Genomic DNA, 15,000 nt, shown 5'->3' with positions numbered 1-15,000 from the left:
CTCAGTCGGCCGGGAGGGCCGAGAGCCATCGGACCGAAGGCTCAGGCAGTCCAGTCCACTTTAGGTCATCCATTTACACATTTAGTGAGAATGACATCATTTGTATTTACTTTAACAATTTCAGGAAAATATTTAAAACATATTAGCCGAACATAAACAGTAGCCAACAAGTTTGCGAACAAGACTAAGGATGTTGATGATCATTGTAAGTAACCTATTGAAGTAGCTATACCAACTGAGAGAGTTGGCTAAATACAATAGGCCTAATAATAATAATAATAATAATAATAATAATAATAATAATAATAATAATAATAGACCTGTGACTTGTTCTGTTCAGTTTTGTTAAGGGATGAACCCAACATTGTTGTTATTGTTGCTGTTATTACTAGGTTGCAACTAATAGCCTATTACTATGAATAGTATTAAAAATAGTATGACTATTGTTATCAAAACATAATGGGTTCTTTCGAGAAAGTGCGACAGAGGGAGTCTCTAATCGTCAGCTGGGTTTACGAACACAACGCCCGTCTTTGTTTTATTTTTGTGACGCAGAAAATTAATCATCCAGAATGCGGAGCGGCCTCGCGCTTAGCGTCCTGTAATCAGGGCAGCGCGTGCCGTTCGGATTATCTCATTAATTTCAGGAAGGGGGGGACCTGTATAATAATTGCAGACCATGTCTACCGGTTGCCCCACACTCGTTCAATAATAATTACCCTGTCCAAGAATTAATTATTATACAGGTCCCCCCTCCTCCTCCAAGTCCATTGACTTAAAAGTGACAGATTGAGCTGGATGGCCGTTATGTTATGTATCACTCATGTAAAAACACGTTGGACCCAAGCAGACCTCTTTCTCTCTCTTTTCGAGGCCGGGCCTGCCACAGGCGACACTGTGCTGTGCGCACAGGTGGGAATAATTCCGTGCTAGAGCTCAATGCAAACGTTTCCCAAATTTAGCAATTAGCATAATTTAACACAAACATTTAAGACATTGGATAACTAGCACAGTTTACACAGTGTAAAGCCATATATCAGCAGCAAGTACACCAAATTACTTTCGTCAGTTCCTATAGGACACCCAACTGAGCGATAGATTTTTGACACAATTGACTCAAAGCTTTTGAAATTATAGGCAATATCTTTGTTAGTTAGTTAGTATCATCAGTACATTTGTAACTCACAAAAAAATTAATTCATTGGCAGAGATGAGGGTTGTTATCATTTGAAAATTTGCTACATTTAACAATATTCAAAAAGACCAATCGATTGTAATCTCCTTACATCAGGAAACTTCAGCTGATCTGTGTTTGCTAACTCAAACACCCAAACCCTTACAGGTGAAATTTCTCTTGAAACAGGTGACAAATGGAAATATGAGCTGTCCCTAATTTGAGGGATGATTGCTTGTTTGTTTAGATAGAGGTCTTCGCTAATCAACACTTTTCGATAGCTTCGGCACGAAAATCTAATTACCGGGCGCAATTAATTAAGTGGAAATCGCACGGGGAGTGTCAATAATGTCGATGGCATTACAATCTGAAGGGTGCCCTCCATGTTTCTAACTGTTAGTGGAATTGCAGTTAACATTTTAATGACATCACATTTAAAAGTACAAGTGGCTGCCGTTTAGGGCAGACAAAGGCTATAGATAAAAATTAAGATGCTGTGCTAGTTTCATTGCCTTAAAATGGAGTGCATGGAGTTTACACTATTGTCCTTTTGTCTGTCGCCAAAAGGCTCTTTTGTTATCGCCATTATTTATCTGGTACACAGTGCGCTTTGTCTTTGCAAATGTTGCTCAATCAGAACGTCAGTTTAAGTGACAATTAGCTGGTCGCAAACTCATGTAGTCGGGCAAACCCTTGGTTTTCCTCTTTCCTCTCCAGCATTTTGTAGGCAAAAGCAAAGCGCGTTGCAACTATGTATATGTAAATAAATAAATATTTTAAGGAAAGGCAAATTAGTGTGTGTTTGTGTGCTGTGTGTGTGTGTGTGTGTGTGTGTGTGTGTGTGTGTGTGTGTGTGTGTGTGCGCTATGAGGGGGGCTATTCCCCTGTCTGCGAGACAGCTGGGGGTCTCGAGGACGCTTTAAGAGCGAGGCGCATGCGGGACAGCGCGCATTGAAACACCTCTTCGCTACCGTGCGAGTCCCGCCTCACAGCAAAAACACCCTCAGTCTAGTCCGAGGCACTTGAGTTTGTGTTCTCTCTGTGCGGTTTTTCTTTGGATGTGGCCAATCACCGAAGAAAGGAGCGAAGTGAACAAACTGCAACACTCAAAGGCATTTTGAACTGTTTGCTTTGCCACCAGCAATATATTTTCGTCGACCGTTCCCCGTCAGCCTAACGTTAGCATGATGTCTTATCTGAAGCAGCCGCCGTACACGGTCAACGGGCTGAGCTTATCTACCTCCGGGATGGACCTGCTGCACCCTTCCGTGGGCTACCCAGGTAAACACCCATAAGCTCTTCAGGCACACACTCACACATTCGCACAGATTTTAGTAGATATTATATCTGAAGTCCAAAGACACTGTAGCTCTTAATGGTAATTTTGAAGTCTCAATGCAAACAGGCTACATGGCTCGTTTTTTACGCTGATCGAACAATTACCCATATTTCCTTGCCTTTTGTGTCAACGAAAAGCAGAAATACAAATGGTATTCACCTGAAACTTATATTAATCGAATATGAATGTTAGTGCGTATGGATTATTCTGAATGTGGCCTCTGGGGCGAAAAGTAATACATACTTATATAGCAATTGGAGGGAAAACTAGGCTACAGTTCAAGCGCTGCAGTAAGTGTGCCTAATTAATCGACAAATTGCGCTTTTAAATATTCATCAAAGTGGCCTCTTTTAAATAATGGAAAAATTGCATGAGACCTTTCTCACGCATGAGTCAAAAACTCTGCGCGTATGTCAGTCATGGTTTAACGGATTCTCTCGTTACGCAGCGACTCCGAGGAAGCAGAGGCGGGAGAGGACTACTTTCACGCGCGCCCAACTGGATGTTCTAGAGAACCTCTTCGCCAAGACTCGCTACCCAGACATCTTTATGCGAGAGGAGGTGGCTCTGAAAATAAACTTACCAGAGTCTCGTGTACAGGTGAGAGTGCATCCATCTTATCTTTTGTTTTCCTGTTTTATTTTGAGTATCATTAATTGCTGGTGAATCAATGGTCTATCGATGCCAAAGTCTATTTACTGCATTCTTACCATTGTGCTCTACAATTCTATACCACATAGGTGTGGTTTAAAAACCGAAGGGCCAAGTGTCGCCAACAACAGCAACAAACTCAGAGTGGTGCCCAGGGCAAAGTTCGGCCCGTGAAGAAGAAGAGTTCTCCGGTGAGGGAGGTGAGCTCCGAAAGCGGGGCCAGTGGCCAGTTCACGCCGCCTTCAAGCACCTCCGTGCCGGCTATCTCTAGCAGCACCGCCCCGGCGTCCATTTGGAGCCCAGCGTCCATCTCTCCGCTCTCTGACCCGCTCTCTACCTCCTCGTCTGCCTCCTGCATGCAGCGATCTTACCCCATCACTTACACCCAGGCGTCTGGCTACAGTCAGAGCTATACCGGCTCCACGTCTTACTTCGGAGGGATGGACTGTGGTTCGTACTTGTCGCCTATGCACCACCAGTTAACCGGTCCGAGCACAGGCTTGAGTCCCATGGGCACGAATGCAGTCACCAATCACCTGAGCCCCCCCGCCTCCCTCTCTGCTCAGAGCTACGGAACCACGGGCCTGGGCTTCAGCGCTCCGACGGACTGCCTGGATTACAAGGACCAAAGTGCTTCGTGGAAGCTCAACTTCAACGCAGACTGTTTGGATTACAAAGATCAGACATCTTCGTGGAAATTCCAGGTGTTGTGAATGGCGCCGTGGAACACCGTCTGTTCGGGAATTACACGCCACAGTCATTTTAGAGACACACGAGGCCGTTAGCGAGGCCTGGAACGGTTTGGCCACGGGACTCACTGGCTTGTTCCTCCGATATATGTTGTGCCTGCATTTGCAATTAAGAGAGAACTGTTCCCGATGCAGAGGTCATAACATCACCTTGGTGGACTTTGGAAGTAGCTGCCTTTGCGCAAGTGTCTATGGGTATGTTGCACCTGTTTGGTTAACTTCTGCAAACTTGGTGTGAACTCTCTTTAACTTTGATCAAAGACACGGAACAAAATTGTTCTCCAAGAAGAAAATGATCAAGAACAGCCGAACCTCGGTTAAGCGCGCTGAATGGAACAGCTTTCCTTAAGCCTCTTACGACTCGTCGACCTTCCTCTGGGTTGGCAAGCTGAAGGACCCCTTTGATCAGGCCGAGTGTGTGTGTGTATCTATGTGTGTGTCTGTTAGAGAGAGAGGGGGGGGGGGGAGGTGCCCGTCATCGAGGCGAGTCGTTTGGAAAAAAATGCACTAATCTATTTAAGACAAAATGCTTATAAGGAGTTTTAAAGAGACAATCAGTGAGTATGCGAAAATACACTGATTCACGTTAAGTATGTGTTTTTTTTATATGTAGTAGCTTTTCAAACTGTGATGCGTTGTAGGCAACCATGCAATTACACCAGTTTCGCGTCTGCGACGACTTTACTGTGACTTTGATAGTTTTTTTTATGTTCAAGTATTAATGATAAATTATTATTACATTTGTAAAAAAACAGATAATACTTTTTTAAATGTATCATGATGGTGGCCATACTATGAAAACCCCTCGTGCAGTCCCCGCATCCCCTTGTTAAACATGTGTATTATACTGGCATACAGATCAGATTCTTTTCCAAGGTCACTCGAATAAACAAACACCCTCCGCGAGGACGTGTTGGGTATTGAATTGAATATATCGATTTTTGTGTTTATGTTGTCTTCTATAATATGTCCACTTTTGATTTAACTCCAGCCATATCCGCTATAGCTGAATGTCTGACCACTGCTCTGTGAAGCCTAATTAGGCATATCTTTTTTTTTTAATAAAAAAGCTAAACGAATAAATGAATTTGAAATACAGTGTCGTATTAGACACACCAGCTCAAACTGATACGAATGGATGAAATGTTCTGTTTCAACCCTTCACGACTGGATCAGTCATCACTTTAGCCAGTCTAATGGGATTGAAACAGACTATACCAATTACGGAGGCGATTAGGAATGTCGCCCCGCGGCAGAAAGTTAATCTAATCACGACCGAGAGCATGATCCTCCGCACGTAAACATCATGATATTAATTGGCTGTTAGTTAGTGGTTTGCTCTGGCCCGATACCTGTTGGTTTTAATGAGCACTAAAATAATATGCTATTTTCTTATATCAGATCACACAAAATAGTCCTCCTAGCCTACCAAGATGGATGACGTTGGAGCTGCTAATTCCTCATAACTACTCATATATTTGGGTAGTCCTTTCCTCACCCATAACGGGTCTTTTGACCCGACATTTTATCAGGGGTCAGCTGCAGGAATGCGCTGTATGGGAAAGCGATTTTAATCCCGCCTCAAAGAGCAGATAATCCAAGAATGTCCCTAATGTTTTTTTTTTTGTTCAACCAGAGAGGAGCTCGTGTCCCGTTCACACGGCACTTCACACGAGCTCTCAGAATTTGGTCCATGTCCATCCCGACTGAAACAACGTATAAACCCATCTCCAAACATGTTTCCAAAGTTCTGTTTTTGGGTAAATATGGGGAAACTCACAAACGCGCACTGTCACACATATAGCACACACACACACACACACACACACACACACACAAACGCTATAAATGAATGGGTGTACCGGTCATCTGGAATACACTGAAATTTCTTTTTGTTGAAGCCAAATGTGAATAGTATTCGTTGTCCCGTCTAGACTCGAGGCGTCTGGAGACGAATAGACAAATCCTGTTATGACCGAAGGCGGAAAACGGGACAGTGAAAGACATAGAGAGGGGGGGGGGGGGGAATAAAAGGCGGATTTTCTTCTGCTCATTTCGGTCGGGGCATCTCTAAAGCATTCACCAAGTGCATTCAATAATTGGGAGTCGGTTGAATGAACTCAAGTCCGCTGCAAAAGGGATCTTTAATTGCTTATGGTGGGCTCTTTATGTATATTGTCCAGTTTCAGGTTTCAATTAGCGGTCGCTGACTTTTGGCGTAATCTGTCCTCCACGAGATCAGGGCAATCAATGATGAAGGTTGTCGACAAAGACAAAGACTGAAGGACACTTCCAGTTCTGCTAGTAGACCTAAGTTCTTTTGAGTCTGCGTCCGATGGACCTAATTCAAGTCTTTTTGTTAAGTAGCCAAAAGTTTTCGATGACATACATATGGTAGCCTAGGTTAATGGATAAGTAGGGCCTCTTGTTTTGTTTCGTTTATTAAGCAACTAAAAGTCCACAAAAAGTCCACAAACAAACACTCGTTTTAAAGTAGGCCTATGTAAAGAGACAGTGGTCATGAAAAAAAGTTCACAAAGCCTATAGTTTACGCATGGGATTACATACTCTAAATAACGGTTATTCTTACTCAGTTCCTAAGTAAGAGGGAGACCCTCAAATAACCTTCCACCCATACTGACTGTAAACAGAGAATATAAAACATCGCCTAGCCTATATGTATGGTACAATTTTGACATGGGCTATCATTCGAACTCAAGCATTTAAGAAAAGACTCAGTCTCGCATGCCGTTTAATGGAGGCCTTCTTTGATTCATAACCCCAGGGCATAAATACAGATAACATGAAACACAGAAAATATTCATTTTGCTGTTTAAGTTTTGTACCTTAAAAGTGGTCCTATAAACTAAATACACTAGGAATTATTTCAGAAATTACCGCTATCACTGTCTCAGACAGGAATGCCACAGGCTAAATTAATTGGGTTTCTGAAAATGTTCGCGGTGGGTCGAAAAAATTGATCCACAATTTTCTAGAACAGGGTGATAATTAAGAAGTGATGAAAATTGACCGTGAAACTACTTTAATATTTTGATGACAGCGCTGAACTGTCACGCGAAAGTCGCAACAGTCAATCTCACACATAGCCTAGCCTACGTTAATGAGTAAAAGGCCGGTGGCGCGAGACCTAGTCCTGAGCTGCGGGGCTTTGGGTTTTAATTAGGCGCCACGCGGCACCGGGGGACATCTGGGGTTTCAGACGCGTAGTAATCCCCGGACCGCGTGCGCGTGTAAACGCTGAACAACGGGCCCCGGAGCACGCGGGGAGCTCACCGCGTCTCGAGGTAAACCAAGGCCATCCAAAAAATTCCAAAAATTTCCAAAAGCCATGTCACCTCACCACAGGGCGGCTTCAATATGCGAAGTCCCAGAATTAACTTTAACGGGGCTGTCAATCAGGCAGTGAACCCACCAGCTCCCTGGACCTCTTGCAACAACGGTTTCTGAAGAAAATGCGGCTGAAACAAGTTATTTGCCAAGTAGGCTAGTCTATAAAAATATGGGCTAATTGATCGATTTCAGATAATGAAGGGCACATCATGATTTCGGTGGCAGGCCTAAAGCCTGAAATATGTGCTGTAGCTACAATGATTTGTTTTTCAACCTCAATAGAAAGCAAGGCAGTAAAGCTGTCAAACTAATGCATCCAGCTCTTTGCTTCTCTCTATACATGGGAATTTAACATTTCAGCCATCGTCTGGTGATAAAAGTAGGCTACTTTTTTATCCTCTTATTCCAGTAGGCTATGTTAAGCCTAATATAAGGTATCCGTTTTGAGTTTTGACTGGTCAAACATATTAACCGGTCATAGTTTTAAGAGCCCAACGACATACGAGGTTCAAGTATGCCGCTCGCAAAATGAATTCCTGGAGGCGAGGTGTCCTAGTTTCCTTGGAGAACACTGTATTAAAATAACAATGGATCATACAGCGGGGAGAAAATAGTTCTTTACTGGGAATGTGGGAAGACCACACATAGGGTAGTTATCCATTATTATACTGCACATACACGCAAACACACAAACGACATTATTTGAAGAATCACAAAATAAATACATATGACATGAGACGTGATGAATTGGTTCTCACGTGAAACAATGCGATCTGAAACACCCTACTCTATAGATTATGCCTATAGCCTATAGATTAATTATAGATTACAGCCTATACTCCTTAGATTATACTCTATAGATTATGGACCTTTTTACATGTGTCACGATCGCTTAACGATGCTCCCTAAATAATACTTCATAACTCATGATATATCATGATGCATATCAACGTGCTATTATGCCATCTTCAGTGGATGAATAAATGAAGCAAATGCAATGTCAGTTTCAGCATTTATTTGAATTGGAATTATAAGATATGGGACTTATTGAATGTCTGGTAATCAAATGCAGTCTTAACCTTGACACCGGCATCACGTGTAGGTTATATTTCACAACGGTATATTCCAGTGTTAAAAAGCCTGGCAAAATTGTCTAGAGGCCCGAACCGACTCATTTAAATTTCTGTCCGTTATTCCCGATATCGTTGAATGTTCAATTGTTGAATTGTTGAATAGTTGATGTTGAATCAAGCATTTAACTGTTTTTAAACAAGGGAGGCTGCAGTTTCATTGGCTTCAAAAATATTATCAATCATAGCCTACTCTTAGTGGCGCAGTTACAGATCGGCCTATTTAATGGCAGCCTACAATTAAGAACAATATATAAGTTAAGTCAAAACTCTTCGAGTTGATAAGTAAACAAGATACACTCGTCGTTATGCTTGAATTGAACATGAAATGAATACCATTATCGCCACAGAGAGTTGTTTTGTTCGGACTAAAATATATTTTCTCATGAAAATGAGGGAAAGACCATTGTTATGCAGAATCTCTGTCCTACATTCTGCGCGCACACGCACATGCAAACACATTCTCTCTCGCGCGCGCTCTCTCTCTCTCTCACGCACGCACGCACGCACAGGGAGAGAGAGAGTGGGGGTAGTAAACTGACAACAGGCAACTCCAGAGTATAAAATCTGATTTATAATTTGTGCCTGTAATGTCTTTAAAGTCAGTGGTTGTGAGAGAACATTTGATTAATACCGTATTTGGCTTAAAAGCACTTAAAAGCACAGACTGACTGAGCACACAAAACAGAAGGTCGACACGTCAGCAGCACAGACTTATCCCAGGGAAATCTGGGTAATTACGAGCCTCCTTTCCCCACAGTGCTACAAATTGCTCTACAGCAAAATCCGCAGCGAGTCTGGTGGCTCTTTCCATGTTGACCTGTCTTCCCTGCTGAATAAAATCACACCGCCCTTCAGAGGTCTAGGCCTCAACCACGAGATCAGTTGTCTCAAATCCGCCGCGTACGCGGCAGAGCAGGGCCGGATCCCCGCTAGATCCGGGCCTGCTCAGTTCTAAAGTCAGCTGCAATGCGGTGAGAACGGCCCGAGCCACCTGAGCGGGCTTCCAAAAATACCCTCACACCTTCTGTTGATGCTATTTTCTGTGGTGGACCGCTCGCTGGGCACTCGTGCGCTCCCTCCCATTTCTCTGTCGTCATTTCAGGCACACCGGGCCGTGCTCATGAGAAGAAAACGTGACCGCGCGCCTTCCACCTTTCCCTGAACTGGCATCATGGGTGCCATCGTCGAGCTGTTGCGATGAACTCAAGGTCACGGGTTCAGGTTTAAGAGCAAGACCAAATGAGCAGAAGCGACTGAATCGACACATTCTGACCTGATCTGGCTCTGATCCGATACGTTAGCTGCTCTTGGGGCCTGATGCTAGTTCGCAGGTAACACAGTGTTCCCTGTGCAGACACCTGCTGATGCGAGGACTCACTCCTCTCTATCCGTGTAAAGACAACATGGGGGTTGGCTGGGCTGTCACCGAACCAAAAAGATACGAAACCGTTCCGAGGAAAATAAATGAGCATAGTGAATTCTCGTTGACAGTTCCCTCAGTGTAATAACTGTACAGCCCTTATCATTCATGAATGTAAATTTACACATTATGACTCTCTCAGACTTCTTATACTAAAGAGTGTGTCATTTCGAGGTTTATTTTTTCAGCAGACTGTTCCACTGTATTTTATGCTTCAGTTGGTTGACTGCAGCTCAAATCTGAATCATTTGGTTTTCCATAGTCTTTAGTACACTTAAACAATCAGTTTCCTTAATAGATCTAAACACAACTCTGTTCAATGAATATCAAGAATGGATTTCTTCACTATACTATACATCTTTTGCATGTATTTTGAGTATATATATATATATATATATATATATATAAGCATTGTACACTTATACCAAGTATTTTATTTTGTTCCACTGAACACATTGCAGAAACACAGAGCATTGTTGTTAATGGGATGTGGAGAGAGGAATCCCGTCTGTTAAAATAAAAAGCGACTGGATTGATTGGATTGCCTCTTCATCCAAGAGGAGGAGGAGGACATATAAAAAAAATGAGCCATCTATATATTAACACTGAGCTAAAAAGCTATTTGTAAGCTGATTACAAATGTTTAAAATATGCAATGATGATGATGATAATAATGATAATAATAACAAAATAAAATAATAAACAGCCATTTGAGCATTAGGGCTTTTTTTGTGGAGTAAATTCCTAGTTATTGAGCAGGAGTGTCCCTTATGCATACAGACTTCACGTTAATGGGGATTACCAGGGCCAGTGGAGCCCCAGCTAACCAGACACTTGGCTGGTCATAGCCAGAGGCCATTAGAGGGGGAAAAAAACATACAAATCTCTCTAAAAGCAGAGCGGAGATGCTCTGATAGCAGATTACATGCAACTAATGGGCGTAATGTGCCATGCTTAAGCTTGTTGTGAGGCAGAAAACATCTGTCAAACGGGGGCAAGTGCTATTTGATCAGACCAGCACTCTTTTTTTTTCACAGCTCCTCAACATGCCCGCTGCTATATGTGTGTGTGTGCACCCAAAATGAAAGGGATTGCAGGTGGCTCGAGGTGAGACTAGAGGAGAGAGGGGCTCTCTCTCTCTCTCTCTCTCTCTCTCTGTGTGTGTGTGTGTGTGTGTGTGTGTGTGTGTGTGTGTGTGTGTGCTGAGTCTGGTGGGGTTATTCAGGGGAGCGGTGAGTGGAGAGCAGAGATGGTTATTACTGTGGTGTCAGTTAAGTGTGTGTGAGTGAGTGAGTGTGTGTGTGTGTGTGTCTGTGTATGTGTGTGTGTGTGTGTGTGTGTGTGTGTGTGTGTGTGTCTGTGTATGTGTGTGTGTGTGTGTGTGTGTGTGTGTGTGTGTGTGTGTGTGTGTTTGTGCGTGCATGTGTGTGTGTGTGTGTGCATGTGTGTGTGTGCGTGTCTGTTTTAGGGTGGAGTGGGATGGGGTTGAGGTAGGGGCACCATTTCCAACTGTCACATCACATCAGAGTTGCTCCTCCCCTGTCTTCAGTTGAAGAGTTGATGGAACTGACCAAGCATGTTTGATTATAGTGCAACCCAAAGATTTAATTTTCACACATAACAATACGACTCCTCCTACAAACACCAAAAATGTCCACAGTCAAATTGCTTTCAATTCTGAGTTTGTTTGATTCTGTTTGTCATAACAGGGCATCCTTCCTCATAAAATAGCCTCCTGTGATCTGGGCATATTAAAGGCACATGATGTAGGAATTTCCCTTTCTGGTCATTTAACTGGTTACCCTTGTAGCGCTAAGGGGGTCCTCAATTCATCTAAAACTGGCGAAAGGGATCATATTCCTACCTGTGACAGCAACGTTACATAGTACAATATCAGGTGTTCCGGGGTGCCTATGACAAAAATGTTACGTGGTACAATATCAGGCGTTCCGGGGTGCCCATGACAACAATCTTACGTAGTACAATATCATGCATTCCGGGGTGCCCATGACAACAATGTTACGTAGTACAATATCAGGCGTTCCGGGGTGTACATCATAGAGACAGCACTCTCCTTATTTTCAGTCAGTGTGGCATTAACATGAGTTTGAAGCCATTATTTTCTAAAGATAAAATAACTGTATCATGTTGCTTCAAGCCAATTACAGCAGATGAACAGACAAAGCAAATACAGTGACAGTTTCAACATTTGTTTGAGCTTAAGTTCAAAGCTCTGAGAGCTCTTGAATAACAACAGTTGGTGATGAGATGCAGTCTGTTTGTGATGGCACTGCAGCCCCTGGGGAGTGCCGGCTAGCACTGACCTCTGACCTCCACATGCAGCCGACCCCAGAGAGGGTGTAGACATGTGCTGGACCTCAGCAGACTCCGCTACGGTCTGGGACTGCAGTCTCTGGGTAATATTTTAGAGTAAAGTAAAGTCAGTGGCGTTTACCAAACGCTTCTATCCAAAGCCAGCAAGGGACTCAGGTGACGTCAGGTCAGGTCAAAATGGTAGTTTAAAATGGGGCGGTGGTAGTGTAGTGGTTAAGGAGCCTGGGCTAGTATGCAGTAGCCTGAAAGTTGTGGGTTCGATTCCTGGCTCCCACCGTTGTGCCCTTGAGCAAGGCACTTAACCCCAAATTGTTAATTGTTAATTGGACAATGTAATTCCTTGTAATATAGTTGACAGAAGTCACTTTGGACAACCGTGTCTGCTAAATGAATACATGTAATTGAAAAAAAAAATCATAAAATGGTAGTTTAAAATAATCAAAACGGTAGTTTTTCTCCACTGGATTCAGGTCGGAACATTAGAGTTTGCGCTCAGGTGACGTCAGGTTGGGGTTTAAACTCAAGCCTCATTAAAATAATTAAATGGTAGTTTAAAATAATCAAAATGGTAGTTTAAAATGGGGCGGTGGTAGTGTAGTGGTTAAGGAGCCTGGGCTAGTGTACAGTAGCCTGAAAGTTGTGGGTTAGAACATTACGTAACATCAAACATTAGAGCCACCACAAGCCGGTGAACAGATTCAGTGTCTGCAGGGCTCAGACTGGGTCTCTACAGAACCAGAGGTTAGGTGTTGGACTTGGTCCATAAAGATGCCAGTCAGATCAGGACAAGATCAGGGCCAACACTCTGCTAACCAGACAGGCTGAGAATGGCTGAGTAGTTACACGGCAAGTGAGATGAAGGCATGAATGAATGAATGTACACTGCCTGTGTTTCCTGGCATGACATAACAATGTGTTTTTGCATGTTTACACTTCTCCATCCAGAATAGAACTCCATCCGATAACCATGATATATAAAAATGCAGTCGATATTGTGTGAATAACACAAATATGATAATATCGGGATTTGTTCATTAGTTCATTTGATTGCCTTTCTATTCTATTATGTAGTTGTTATTTTCATATGGTGTTGCAGAGCTAATGTTACAGACTCTAGTAACTAGTCTAGACTCTTCACTTCAGTAAACATAGAAAGACAGTAGAAGATGCAAAACTGACATTAACAAATAACATTTTTAAAAGATTAAATTGACTGATAGCATTGCTATCATATTTTGTTAAAATATTCTATTGATATATTCATATATAACATCATTATCATTAATCCTTTTGTACACAATAATCGAGTCGTGAATATTTTGTTATTTTGTCAGCCCTGTTGCCACTAGTGTAAGTTACTAATGTAGTCTCTTAACAATAGTTCCACCCATATCTGTGCTAAGCTGTAACCAAGCAACTGCACTTTTGGGAAGCATATGCAGAGCCAGTGTCCTCTGGAAGTTGAAACAGTATGTAAAAATGATGTTCACATTCCCATTGAAACATGACACTTGCTATAAGATATATGTGTAAGCATACACTTTTTTACATTGTGATGTTTTGGTTCAGGAGATGTGAGGCAAAATAGAGAATTTGGTTATTGCCTAAAGCAAAATGACCACCATGACTGCCACAAGGTGTTTTAGGTCCATTTCTGAAAAGGCTCGGAGTCCCAAACTGTGCAAGTGTGTACTAAGCTTCATGCTTTTATGAAAAAGTGAACATATCACCTCTAATTTGGCATGAATCACCTGGACCGCTGGGCTCTGACCCGGTTTTCTACACAGAACCTGGGACTGGGTCTGTCACACCAGCAATCACTGGACTGACGCCAAGGACCTCCCAGTCTGTGACCGACTGCACTGGATCCAAACAAATCAGAGCCAGATCAAAGCCAGATCAGAGCCAGATCAGAGCCGAATCAGAGCCAGATCAGAGCCAGATCAGCTGCTTGGGGAAGCCTGTGCCAAGGAGTGAAAGCAGGTTTAGTGAGACACCTCTGGTCTCAAACTGTTCCTCCCAATATGAGCCTCTCTTAGGCCCTTTACACACACCCCAGCATGTACAACCTGGCAAATTAACACACACACACACACACACACACACACACACACACACACACACACACACACACACACACACACACACACACACACACACACACACACACACACACACACACACACACACACCCACACACCCACACACACACACACACACACACACACACACACACACACTCACACACACACACACACACACACACACATACATACAATATGGCCAGGAGAGCTGGCCAACATTTCAGTGACATTCCCAGCTCTCATATTTATATCAGTTTTGCCCACTTACATGGTGCCATTAGCTAACAGTACTCTCTCAAGGCACTTATGTTACTGTTTACTGGAATACACACACTTAATAACAATCACATACACACTGACACACATACATACACAAACACACACATATTAAGACATAAAGAAATGCCTCACACACACACAAACACACATGCACTCTCGCACACATACACACACACACACACATACACTCACACAAGCACTCACACACACACCAACACGCACACACACACAAATACTCACACACACACACACACACACACACACACACACACACACACACACACACACACACACACACACACGCTAATTTGAGCAGATGGGCTCGGAGCAGTAGTGTACAGGGTGAGGAGGGAGGCGGTGTGCGGTTGGCCACCAGATGCCCCCTCCCCTCCTGCCCACCTGTTTGTGGGTGCGGGTAGACCTTCTGTGGACCAAATGGGTCGTGAGTCAGTGTGTGTTAATGACTCTATATGAAAATGTGTGTGT

General features: G+C 43.1%; 1 protein-coding gene across 1 annotated transcript; it reads left to right on the top strand.

Moving 5' to 3' along the window:
* The first annotated feature begins 2,137 nt into the window (after nt 1–2,137).
* otx2b (orthodenticle homeobox 2b) lies at nt 2,138–4,843 on the top strand. Its single transcript, XM_048250444.1, has 3 exons — nt 2,138–2,455; nt 2,962–3,113; nt 3,254–4,843. The coding sequence occupies exons 1-3, from the start codon at nt 2,359–2,361 to the stop codon at nt 3,875–3,877; spliced, it is 873 nt and encodes a 290-aa protein (XP_048106401.1). The 5' UTR covers nt 2,138–2,358; the 3' UTR covers nt 3,878–4,843.
* The last annotated feature ends 10,157 nt before the right edge of the window (nt 4,844–15,000 follow it).

The sequence above is a fragment of the Alosa alosa genome, chromosome 8, assembly GCF_017589495.1.
Source record: "Alosa alosa isolate M-15738 ecotype Scorff River chromosome 8, AALO_Geno_1.1, whole genome shotgun sequence".
Taxonomy (NCBI): Eukaryota; Metazoa; Chordata; class Actinopteri; order Clupeiformes; family Clupeidae; genus Alosa; species Alosa alosa.
This window is presented reverse-complemented; position numbering and strand designations above follow the sequence as displayed.

Bases quoted from the DNA above. Each gene is read 5' to 3' on its own strand.
- otx2b (XM_048250444.1), top strand. From the start codon at position 2,359: ATGATGTCTTATCTGAAGCAGCCGCCGTACACGGTCAACGGGCTGAGC. The intron at 2,456-2,961 runs GTAAACACCCAT...CTCGTTACGCAG, and splicing joins CCCTTCCGTGGGCTACCCAG to CGACTCCGAGGAAGCAGAGG. The intron at 3,114-3,253 runs GTGAGAGTGCAT...TATACCACATAG, and splicing joins TACCAGAGTCTCGTGTACAG to GTGTGGTTTAAAAACCGAAG.